Source organism: Dromaius novaehollandiae, chromosome 1 (assembly GCF_036370855.1).
Source record: "Dromaius novaehollandiae isolate bDroNov1 chromosome 1, bDroNov1.hap1, whole genome shotgun sequence".
Taxonomy (NCBI): domain Eukaryota; kingdom Metazoa; phylum Chordata; class Aves; order Casuariiformes; family Dromaiidae; genus Dromaius; species Dromaius novaehollandiae.
This window is the reverse complement of record NC_088098.1, coordinates 41,960,074-41,972,810: the sequence shown is the minus strand read 5'-3', so window position 1 is coordinate 41,972,810 and position 12,737 is coordinate 41,960,074. Positions and strand designations below refer to the sequence as shown.

The 12,737-nt window shown below is 44.0% G+C and overlaps 1 protein-coding gene across 1 annotated transcript in view; it reads right to left on the bottom strand.

Moving 5' to 3' along the window:
- Positions 1 to 906, bottom strand: part of TMTC2 (transmembrane O-mannosyltransferase targeting cadherins 2) — a 251,900-nt gene extending 250,994 nt beyond the window's left edge. The window contains exon 1 of the mRNA XM_026097109.2: positions 516 to 906. Coding sequence (XP_025952894.2) covers positions 516 to 598 — 83 coding nt within the window. The 5' untranslated portion in view covers positions 599 to 906. The remainder of the gene's footprint in view (positions 1 to 515) is intronic.
- Positions 907 to 12,737: the final 11,831 nt, after the last annotated feature.

Below are 12,737 nucleotides of genomic sequence, written 5' to 3'. Positions count from 1 at the left end.
CTAGGAGGACTCCAGCAGTACTGTCCGCACAGACAACGCCGCGCCGCCGCCTCCCCGGCAGCAGCCCGCCCCGGCCCGGGGGACACGCTCGCTTCCCACGGAGCGCAGAGGCTGAGGAAAAGCTGTCAAAGTAAATCCACGCTCACTTTTTGGATGGTTTAATTCCACCGGAGCATGAAACACCCCAGGTCGGTTAATAAGTTTAGCCAGGCGTGCCGCTCTCCCCGATACATCTTAATTATGCATCTGTTTTAATTGCGACCAGATTAGGTCACCGGAGAAAAGGCACAAAGTGGAATTTCCCCTAATTGCTAGCACCGCTGCCCACCAGCCCCGGCCGCCAGCACAGCCGGGCAGGGAGCGGCAAAGCCCCGGCGGCGGCGGCGGCGCCTCCCGGGCCGGCAACTTCCAGGCGCGGAGCGGCGCGGAGCCCCGCGCCCCATCCCCGCGCCCCGCACGGCGGGGCAGCCCGGCGGCAGGTGGGCACCGCCGCGGGGCCCCGGTCCCGCTCCTACCTGTCGTCGTAGCAGAAGTCGGCGCCCAGGGTGTTGAGGTAGAGGGCGAGCCCCAGCGCGCTGCTCACCAACTCCGCGACCATCTCTCCGCCCGCCGCCGCTCCCGCACAGGGCCAGCCCCACCTCCGCGGCTCCCCCGCGCCCCCCGCAGCTGCACGGCGTCCCCCGCTCCGCGGCGCCTCTACCCCATGGCAGCGAGCGGCGGAAGGAGCGGAGCGGAGCGGAGCGCAGCGGCGGCGGCCGCCCTCCTGCCACGGCCGCCGAGCGCTACCGCGGCCCCGGCGCCGGCCCGCGCCCCCCTCGCAGCCGAGCCGGGCGCCGCCGCCGAGGCTCTGCGAGCGCCCGCGTGGGGCGCCCCGGGCTCCCAGCGCGCCTGCGTGCGGACCCGCCCCCGCCCGCCCCCGCGCGCCCGCCCCGCCCCGCCCCGCCCCGGCCGCGCCGCGCCCCGCCGCCCCGGCGCCCCGCGCCGCCGCGCCCCGCCGCTGCCCTCGCCGGCCAGGGGCGCCCCGCCGCCGCCGGCCTTGGGCCGTGGCAGCGCGCGCTGCGGGGTGTCCGGCTGTCTGCCCCCTTCCCCCCTTCCCTTTTTCTCTTTCGGCTTGCTTTCTTCTTTTTTGCTTTCGGTTTTTCTTTCTGTATTTTCTTCCTTTTTTCTTTCTACCTGTTCTTTCATTTTCATTTCTGCCTTTTATTCGTTTTTCTTTATCTCTGTTCCCCCTTTCTCTGCTCCCCCTTTCTCTTCTATTTTCCTGTCTTTTTTCCTTCTTTCTTCCTTCTTCCTTCCCTCCTTCCTCCCTCCTTTCCTCCCTCCTTTCCTCCCTCCTTTCCTCCCTCCTTTCCTCCCTCCCTTTTTTCCTTCCTCCCTTTTTCGTTTTTTGTCCTTTTTTCCCTTTATTTTCCTTTTTCCTTCTTTCCTCTTTTTGCCTCCTTTTTTCTCCTTTTTCCATCTTTTCCTTTTTTCTTTTTTCCCTTTTTCCCCATAGTCCTTTTTATCTTTTTCCCCTTTTCTTTTTCCTCCTCTCCCTTCTTTCTACTTCCTTCTACCTTTTCCCCGCATTTCCTTCCCCCCCCCCACACCCAGCACAAGTCAGCTGGAAGTGCTTCCCAGGAGGCAGAGGGCTGCCGCGGGAGGCGGGCGCTGGCACAGGGGCCTCCGCGCTCCCGCCTGCTCTGAGCCAGGACTCCCCTCGCTCACGGCTGGGCGCCCCCAGCAAGCTCTCAGCTCTGCTTCCAGTTTAGCAAAACCCAAGTAAAACCCAGCTGGGTGCCTGCCCGGGGGCAGCGGGCACTGCCCGAGGCATGCCGCCCACCTGGGAGGAATAAACGGGCTGCGGGAAATCCAGCGGTGGGAAGTAACGCACTGAAACTGGCTTCAATAATTCACGGGATAGGGAGGCTTGAAATTATGGAAAGGGCTCGGGCCCATCAAGCTGATTGTTTCCGTTTTTCAGAGAGATTTTAAAACGCTGCCTCCGCGTCACGCCAGCCAGCCCGTTGTGTCGCCGTTTCCTCCTGCCATCCTTCAAGTGGCACGTCACGCTGCCCCGGCAGAGCGGGAGTCTGCGCGTCAAGCTGCGTGTGATAAAGTGGGGAGCTTTTAACAAGTTTTCTTTCTCCCCTATGTGGTTATTTCTTTGAAACCTCACAATATATTAAGTGCATTAAGACCTCTCTCGAGCAGTGCTTCAAGTGCTCTTGTGAAGCCTGCCCCAAGTGTCACAAACATCTCAGCTGCTTCCACTGAGATATGGGGCGCGTGTTGCCACCATCGACAGCAGTAATTGCAGTCATGGCGGGAAGGGTGCTTTTTGCTCCGAATATTAAAGCTTTGAAGGGCCTTATTGAACCCATTAGCAGATCACATTGATCTGGGAACTGCGCATATAAACTTTTCAGCCTGGAGCACAGAATACAGTAACATAGATTTTAAGAGTTGGTATGTTTTGTCAGAACAACTGTGATCCTTGCTCTCAAACACCAGTTCTCAGCACATTTCAGGACCTACTACCAAGACTCTGATCATCGTGACTTAGTACTTCTTGCTGCAGTGGGATTGCTGAGCTTATACACTAGGTTTGCGCAGCTCCTTTTCTGGAACATCCTAATAAAAAGCAACATAATTGCTACTGAGTCACAGTGGCGAAAGCCTCTTGTTCTGCATGGAGAACACATGGAATTTTTCTTCAGAGAGGCAGGACTACTGGCTGCAGTAGATGAGGGCCTGCAGGAAAGCTTTAGAAACAAAACAAAACAAATCCTCCAAGGAAAAGAAAAACTAAGCCTGACACTGAGTAATAAAATCAAATCTCAAGAACGAGCGAAATGAAATTTGTAGAGTATGTAGAGAGTGCCTGCTCCGCTGGAAGCTCGCGGTGCTCCCGTATGGTTGGAGGTAGCATTAGGGTTTCATCATCCCATCCACGTGGATTTAGCTGCACTGAGAGGGGTCTGCAAGGTCTGGGTATTGCAGAAACATCCCTCTGAATCACCGAAGGAAAAGTGGCTCCCGCAGGTAAGAGATTTCTCTGTTGGAGAAAACCTGCTGTACAGAATAAGATGCTCTGCCTGTCAGACACGGGATCCCGCATGCTGGGCAGTGCGGGGACAGCAGGTTGCAAGAGGCAATACAGAAAGCTGGATACCGGTCTCAGCTTCAGGATAAAGATTATTGGCCTTGTTAAGCAAATACCACCGCGGAAGAGAACAAGGGGGTAGAAATCAAAGTGTGCCAAGGGAATTCCTTCTGTTCCTGAGTTAGTTAAAAATAGTAAATGCACCGGTGCTATGAACTACATTATATTTTACGATATCATCGGGAGATGTCAGATAACATTCTGACTCACAGCAGATTTGCAGTGTGATGTGCAGTAATCACAAGGTATCAAAAGAGGTAATTCAGGATTTCAGATGTGTCACCAAGCAGCCGTTTTCAAAATAACCTTCCCTTCCAGAAAGTCATTGTCACAGGCTCTGATACCAGGGAAAAGGGGAGAGGTGGAGGGTTGTAACGATGCATACTAATAACAGTAAGTGTAAAGATAACTAGAGTTATGCAGTCTAAAAGCTGATCTATTGTATAGCTCAGTAGACAAATTCCCATGCTTTTTTGCAAATATAGCAATCAAAAGTGATCCATTTTAACACCAAGCTAGAAATCTCTTTACCACAGACATTATATATTCTGAGTCACCATGCTACAATATACTTCACCCAAACTGTGCCTGAAAGATTAAGTTGTGGCACAGCATGTAGAAATACATGTCTGTCACAGTGACAGATTTGGTTAACCGGTCACTGACTATGAGACCTTAAATGTCAGAGTAATGTATGTGGTGCAGATCCCTCAACAGATTAGATTGGACACTTCAATTTCTATACACTGGCTTCATTTGCCAGAGCCTGCAGAAAATGTTTGTGCCAACTTCCTCAGAGTATCTGAGAAGAGAAAGTCTAGCCCCGAAAGCTGTTGGGATTTTTTTATTAGAGTGAGGTAACGGAATATTAAATGTTAACATAGGAATAATCAAACGGGATTTATTAATTTTTTTGCCAGTTCTTACACTCAGATACCATCAAATAAATGTTGTAGCATACTGTGCATAATTTTGAACAACCTAAATTACATCCAATGATGTGACTTAATGAGCCCCAGAAATGTAAACTTTGGTACATTTCAAAACTCCCACTCAGTTACTGTGGTTAGTAGTCAGGGATAAGTTGGTGCTGCCTAAAGAAAGAAATCAAATTAATTGAATCCTCACATGAACGAATGCCCTTACTTTTTCAAAAGCAGGAGAAAATGGGGTAGAGAAGATCGTTTTAGCCAAGTGCCTTTTTCAGAATTGCTTGCTGATGCAAAGTTGTTTGATTCTTTGGACTTATCTAGGAACTAAGCTGTTGTTTTCCTGGCATGCTGACAAGATCATACTAATCCTCAAAGAAATCAGTATAATTGCATTTTCCTTTTTGTTTTGCTAATGCTATAAAAATAGCAACATCAGCAATGACAACCAAAGCAAAGCTGTGTTGCAACTGCAAAGCAGTAAAATCTCATGAAAATCTACAAGAAATAGGACAGTACAAAATAAACTTAAACTCACATAGGAAAACCACAGTCAGGTCTTCCATCTGTACTAGAAAGAGACTTAACCGAGCATGTTTCATAAGGAAGTATATTTCCATGAGGCACCAGTTCCTGCTTTAGATCAGTCAGTGGAGCTAGAGTATTGCTGCAGAGCTGATGAGAGAAAGAGAGAGAGGAAGAGAGAGAAGAAAACCAATACAGTTTTAGCTTGATCTAATCTAACTACACAGACTCTCCCCAGGAAGAAAAAAAAATAGTTGTAGGTAGGTTTCTGTATTAATATCTGCCTTTTTTATTTGTATGCAGCTAAAATACAGGAGCGCTTATTTAACTCATGGGTGAGTATAACTTGAAGAAGGTGATTACCCCATTTGTTTGAAATGGCTGTGGTTAAAAATGATAACCCATTTTATGGAAAACTTAGAACTAAAACCTAAAACTGCAGAGGGGCTTGGGTACCTCATTCTTCAGAGAATTCCTCTATGCCTTGGATGTAGGTGCCAGTGAATTTTCTGTGTTCAGTTGCCATCCAGTGATGGAGACACCTAAAGTTTCAAAGTACCTAATCTACACGTCCCCTATGTATCTAGATTTCTGTCACTTGATATTTTGAGAACCACCCAGAAAAAGACACTGTTGTGTTGCTTAAAGCTTTAGCATATCCCAAAGCCACATTGCAGTTATCAAAACAAACTTTTTCTTGCCTCTCCGTTCCTGTGAGACCTGAGACAAATTGCATTTTAGGAGTATGCAAAAGAACTTAAAATTGACTCTCTTTCAATCAGAGCATTAGCCGAGGACGTAGGAGATATAGGATATCTTTGCTTCTTGAATGAGGTCTAACATACATATTTCTGTCACTTTCTGAAAGTTTCTGGTTTAATGTTTTATGTTAGTCAAGAAGACAATGGTCAGATCAGGCTCTGCTCCCCCGTAATTTAAAAGCTCCAGATATTTAATGGAAAAACTGGGACTTTTCCAATCCACTACTTCAGGTGTCTCCGTACTAAACCCGCTGTTCTCTGCCAATTCCATCCTCAGATGCCTGAGTCTCCTCACTTAGGAATATCTACTAACCCGATTATTTCTGGCAGCCTCAGCCATGTGTTGCAGCAAACGATGATGCATCTGAGCTCTTGGATGGGCGCTCCAGTTACCCATACTGCAGCCACTGTCCATTAATTTGCTGCTGGACACTCTTGACTCATTTACTGCTTTCTGGTGGTACGCTCATTACTGCTTCAAGTACAAGAGCAATGGCACAGCAAAAGGTGGTTTTTCAGTCTTTTACGAAGTTTCAGGGATGATTATCATAATCTTACTCCATTCTAGACTAGTATTACTGCTCTATCACCGTTATCTATATATGCCCTTGACTAATCCTAGTCTGCTTTACATATTTAGTTCCCTTGTCCTTTGAGATAGCTCAAAGTAAGATCAAACAGTTTTTAATCCTTCTGCGTTCAGAGTAAGTTGACAGTGTAAATTTACTAATTGCAGATATGTCAGATTGTCACCTTCCAGAACATGAGCCTCTTTACTGTTTGTTTATTCATACTTTATAAAAATAGCAATAGATGAGTTTTCGCTTGTGTAGTTCCTTTTATCAAAACATCTCAAAGAAATATACATCCTCAAAACATGGCTGTAGAAGTAAACTAGAATTAACCCCATTTTACGCAGGTAGAAATCGAGGCAACTAGCATTTACATCGGTTTATCCATATCATATGGGAACTCTTGCAGCAGAACAGGAATCTACCCTAGATCCCAGCTCTGATTCCCAGTCCTTCATTCGCTTTCATCGTGAGATCATCCTTCCATTCACAGTAACTGACATTTCCTTAGACAAAACACAATAGAATTATCCTGGGGATTAATTTGCCTAAGACCTTAATTCTGAGAAAAAACCCACTTGATAGATGGACGCCTGCAACTTAACCAAGAAATCTGTGACGCACAGCCTGGATTTTGTGCAGGTGGAGGAAAGGGAGTATGAGTGGTGTATCATATCCTGTCTCTCATCATTTCTTGGCAGATATATTGCCCAGTAGATGGAAAAGCTTCATCAACAGCTGAAAATCTGTTTCTTGTCATCTTCCTTCCCATAGCAAGAAGTGAGTCATCCTACTGTCCATCAGTCCTGTACTTTTCAGGGCGCTGACATTTCCCTTGTGATGCAGATGTTGAAGGACAGTTTAATTTTAGTCTAGATCTGTCTACTTCTACTTCATTTGTCCCTCAAATGTACAACCTGGGACACAGGCTGTGAAAACTGGACAAAAAATGATGTGTCTCTATGGCAGCAATACCAGACCTTCATCCCACAGCAGAAGAAAACCAGCCAAAGATGCAAGTGTAATTTCCACCTCAATCCCTGCAGATTTGCTATGGAATAACCTAATTTACTTCTTTACTTCATTACAGTCTTGGCTTCGTGCTGTATAAGCATGAGGTAAAGCCAGGAAAACTGTGATTATTCTTGTTTTAGAGAGAACGTGTCAACACTGCTGAAACGTATCTAACACCAGCAGAAGCATAATTCTCAAGAGTCAAATAAACAAGGGAAAATTATTATAAGGAGTAAACCTTTGAATCCTTCTAAACAGGCCTGGTTTGATTTTTCATAATAATGTTGGAACCAAATAACGCTTTGTACTGTAATGTAGACAAGTCCAGAGAGGATAGTCTATGGGTTCTAGGTTCCTAATGAACAATAAAGCAGAAGCAGCAGTAATCTTCCCCAAACTAAATTATTTCTTCTCCTCTGCTTGCTTAATTTGAGAAACATCTTCTCTGTGTTTGTGAAATCCTGCACAGAAATCTCAGACGGCCTCTATCTCTCTGCTTTAAAATATAATTAACACATAGCAGCAATAAAGTCACATTCTATTTAATTTTTAGTTAATTAAAGACATTACTAAGTCGATTTAGAATGAAGGCAACTGATCCTTTCAGTTGCAAATATACAAAAAATACAAAACGTGAAATGTAAAATTTTTTTTGTGCACAAGGTTTGTCGCAGAAATTTAGTCAGTTTAGTGGAACATTCACAGCTCTTAATGGACTGCAGTGACTCAGGATATACAGGTGACCCAGATCTCTTCCCTGCTGTGTCACACAGACAGCTGGATATAGAAGTGTGTACTTTCTGTGATTGGTAGGTCAACTGGTTGGGTGCAGGCTTTTATATATAGATACTGAATTCCAGTTATCTTTACCATGTATTCTGCTACAGATTTGTGTTTGTCATAGAATTCAATAAATTGAAAGTTACTTATAGTCTCCAGGGTACCCAGGAGAAATAAAATTATTTGGAGGGCAATGGTCAGGCACTTTTCTTCTCTCATGCACAATGATGCAGGGAAGAAAATTCCCTATATTTTGTCAAGCAGCAGCATTCTAATTTATTATTTCTTCTTTTTTTCTTTCTTCTAGTAACTTTTGCTTAGGTTTTTTGCTTGTGAAAATATACATAGTTCTAGCTCTTATAAACTTCACCATCACCAAATTGGCCTGTGTATACCAAGGTCATTGTGCGCTGGTAACAGTAAAAATGGACTGTGCTCAGTTTCTAGCCACCTTTAAGAGAATTTAGGATCTCAGGATTGTCTTTCATTATCATTTATACAGAGCATTGGTAAAAATAATGTTGTGCTTTCCATTTCCATTAGGAATTTTTGAAAACCAAAATATCCTATTGAATATATTTCATGGAAAATACTGATTTTCTGTGTAAAAGTTTTCATTTGGTTTCCTGAATCTGCCAACAAGTGAAAGATACAACCTGTTTTGTCAACAAAAAGATTTTCCCATATGTTAGCTACAATATGGTTACAACCATATTTTGTAGCATAGGTACCTCGTCAGAGATTTTGGACCATATTTGCAGCTGGTATAACTAGTCATAGCTTCAGCAGAACTGTCACAATTTCTGTCATCTAGTGTCTGTTCCTTAATGCTTAATAGAGAGGGAGGCATGAAAAGAGATAAACAGGTCTAGGGAATGTTGACATTTTAAATTCTTTCCTACCCTATTTTGCACAAGAAAGAGCATTACATTTGGCTATGTAAATAGATCCCAGATTTTAAAATAGCCAGGTTCTTTTCTGCCTGAAGGAGAAAGAAAGATATAAACCAGAATTATTGGCTTTCTGTAATATTTTATATTCAATTTTCTCTTGTTACGTTCATGCCATGTAATTGTGTGCACATGTGTACATGCGTGGCCCTTGTTGTACAGGGTTACAGCCAGATTCTTGTCTGGGTGCCAGTGCTCTACCAGGGGTTCGGGGAGTTGCTGTGCAATCTCCTTTATTCCGTGTGCAACAATGAATACTCCTTCCTATATCTGCCAAATGCATGGTTTGATCCCATTGATATCCATTTGGCATCAGGCTGTTATTCACTAGCCCTTCACCACAGCTATTAATCACATGCACATGTGAAGTGCTGTTTGCAAGGGGTGGGTTCGCATATCTGCTTTGTTGTCTTGTTCTGTTAAAGGCTCTAAGACCAGCGATCTGGCCTAGGATTTCGCACCAATCTGTTGTTGAAAGCCATATCCTTGAGTGATTCCTGGTGCTCCACCCTGTTCCCAGCACCCACGGCATACATACCTGTCCAAAGCGTAGGGCATACTCCTTTTCCATTACCTCAGTAATCCCTCTCTCTTTCCCTTGATTCATCATAAACAGTGCACCTTTATATATTGCAGTGTTTTTAAGTGTGATTCTTTTTTTTTTTTTTTTTGAGTAAACCACCCATTATAAAATACCTTTTTATACATTTAACTGGCTGCAAATTCTTCATTGTTTATCCTTTTTGGTCTGAGTGACTTGCCTAATTTGGGTGCGTTTGGATTCCTTCCATTAGCAGCAGAAGATGGTAGTTCGATAAAATGTTTCTGAGACACAATCCTGTACATATACAAAAAAACCCACAAAGTACTGTTTTTCCCCCGGTCACAGCTGAAATCAGACAAGAGAAAGTTGCTCTATGTGCAAATCCAAGCCGCCTTAAATCAAAAGCCCTCTTTAGCTTTGAAGAGTGGGTACTGACAAAAGCTAGTCATGAATCCTGCCAGATAAGTGCTTCCCCATGACTGCAGAGCAGCACCATGCAGGCAAAAGAGCTACCAGGCAAGACTCCAAAGATGCTTATACCAACCCAGAGCAGTACCAGCAGAACAGAACTGATTCCTGAGTCTGATTTTGTGAACATCGGTCCAAATCCTTAGTTCACATGAGTTAGCATTGCTTCCATATAGAGGTAAAACAATTAAGTTAGTTGAGTACCTGAAATAGGATGTCTGTAGATGGAGCTCTTTCTGCCATTTGCCATACACTCTTCAGGAAAACTGCTGTAACACTATTTACACACACACAAAAAAGAGAAATGTCTCTTTTTTTTGCATATGTTTGAACTAGGTTTCAGAGAAAATTTCTCATGGTCTCTGTAATGCACTTTTGAAAAGCAAGCATTTAGTGGGGAAACATGCAAAAATGAATTATTTTTCTGGGGAAAAACTAAACTGCAGTTTGTCAGGAGACACATTTATTTGGTTCATATCTCTGGTGATCACTTTGATGGCAGCCTTTTAAGCTGAATGTTTTAATATGAGTTTATAAAGTTTTATGAAGTTCAAAGTTTGTCAACGGGCAGGCAAAAACACATAAAAAGACAGCAGAGGACATAAAAAATGGGAGGACAGGGTGGGAATGGGCTTCCTGAGACAGTGAGGATCTGCATATCACAGGCAGCTGTAATTTGGGCTGGTACCCATTATCTGTTTTCCAGTTACATTCCTCTTGGGATACTTCTTCCAGTGTTGCCATCACAGACCCCAGTGCTTTTGGAAATTTTTGAGTGCATTTAGGGGGCTCAGAGGAATTGGAGAAACAGATGTCAAATGCTCCTAATTTGCTAGGTAGCTATTAGAAATCATGTTTCTTAATCCCATTGTCAAAATGGAGCCAGAATGAACTTTGCTACAACTAGCCCCCAGCATTTTCCCCAAGTGTACCTTCCACATGAGGCAAAGTAGTGAAAAGTGTTCTGAGAAGATGTACAAAGCTGAACAACGAGCTCAGTTGTGCATCCCAAAACAGCACTTACCACTACCAGAGAAAGTAGCTACTTGCTACTTCTGCACATTCAGAAGACCTTAGATGCCTGGAGCACCACACTACAATTACAATCTCCTTCTCCTTTAGTTGAGGAATAAATAGGTGTGTTTGCATAACTTCAGAAAGGAGCAAAACCCACCTTAGGCTTGTTTGAAAGGGTTCAAGGAACTTTAAAATAGCACAGAGAAATAAAAGAATATTATTAGTGCTATCAAAACTAACCTTCATTCTAAATTAAGGGAAGTGACTACACAGAGGTGAGGGTGTGACTGCCTTACCTTCACTATGCGTTAGGCTAGAAAGGTACAGCTGGAAAGGTACAGAGGGGAGCATACAGCAATAAATCGGAAAGCAGTAGACGGCTTTCTAGGAAGGTCACAGAAGTCCCTGGTCCAGAAGTCCTTGGTATACAATGCAGGATGATATCATTCCAGTAGAGAGTTACAGTTCCATGCCACATTGTCAGATCTTATTCTGTAAGTATATAATATAACAAAGCAAGAAAGGAGGATATTATTCTTTTTAAATCACTGGGATTGAAAGGTAACCATTTCCTCTGTCTGTTTTGCCTTCTGATTGCAGCATTCTATCTACTCAAATCCCAGATAAAACCAATGGTTTAGAGATATTTCTAAAATGCCTTTGAAGAACTTGTGATAAATTGATGACGGATTTTACTTTTAGGCAGTATTTTAAGTTAGAGACATTTCATAACAAAAAGGGACTGTGTTTGTTAGCAGGTGCTGAGGCATTACTGTCTCTTTTCACTTGGAGACACCGCATCTATTTTCAATCTGCTTTCAAGTTTGTTTGAGATCACTTTACCAGTGCAGAGACTCAGGCGGCTTTAGAAAGATTGTGTGTCCCTGCAGTTTAGGATATATACTGTTGTTTCTGTTTTGGGGTCCAGTGGAACTTATAGTCTTATTTCTTCCCTTTTGCTGTCTGTTCTGTTCTTAATCTGCATTGATTCCCCCCCTATAAAGCAGAAAGAATCAATTTTCCATTACGTTTGTTAATCAGTCATACAAGAGTTAAGTAGTCCTGGGCACTGCAAGTAGAACAGCTGATAATCAGTTGGTGAGTTATCTCATTTATTCCCTTGAGTGGGCAGGGGTTTAAATTCTTCCTTTAGCATCATCGCTAAGTCATGCCGAGCAGAGGCGCCTTGCACCCAGCTACAGGCTTGCCAGAGCAAAGCCCACCAGAGGCTATGCAAGGTGATGTTAGACCTGGCTCTGCCACCCTGAGGGCACCCTAGTAGCTCAAGCCACTGACCATAACATCACACCAGCTGGGAAGAAGCAGAGATAACTGCTGCTGTAAGCAGACTTCTTTAAGGTCAGGAAATGATTCTCCAACCCAAGCCTTCATTAGTCACTGCTGGGAGACACTGACCTTCTCCCACATTGCAGAGGCAAGGCAAGGAGTGCTTCAAGTAGCACTTGCCCGTGCAGTGACTCGTCCAGGGCCTGATCCAGCTTCTCTAGAATCAGTGGGAGCATTTCAATTGACTTTACAGTGGGAGTTTGGTCAACAGTCAGCACAGTGTGCGGGGATTGTTTGGCAGATGGAAAACGCAATGAAAAAATGTTGCCATATTCATCTTCTTACATTAACAAGGAATGAAAGGACGCTGGTAAAGTAATGTAGTCTCAAACTGCAAAAAGGCACTTCAGAACTCCAAAGCCTGGGATAAGCAGATCTTTCCCTTCTCTTATTATTAAAGTACAGGGTCCGGAGACCGCTATACGTAATAATCCTCTGTGGTCGCAGCTTCAGTTTCACTACTATGACTCACACTGTATCGCTCTTAGGTAGTGCCAGATGCCTTCTTATTGCTGTCAAGCTTCAACTCAGCAAAACATATAAGCACACGGCTAAACACTTTTCTGAATAACAATAGTCTTTGTTCATAATTAAAAATTCAGCACGTGCTTAAATGCATTGCTGAATCAGGGCCTTAACACTTGATACAGATGATTAAAGGATCATAATCTAATAGTTTTTGCTG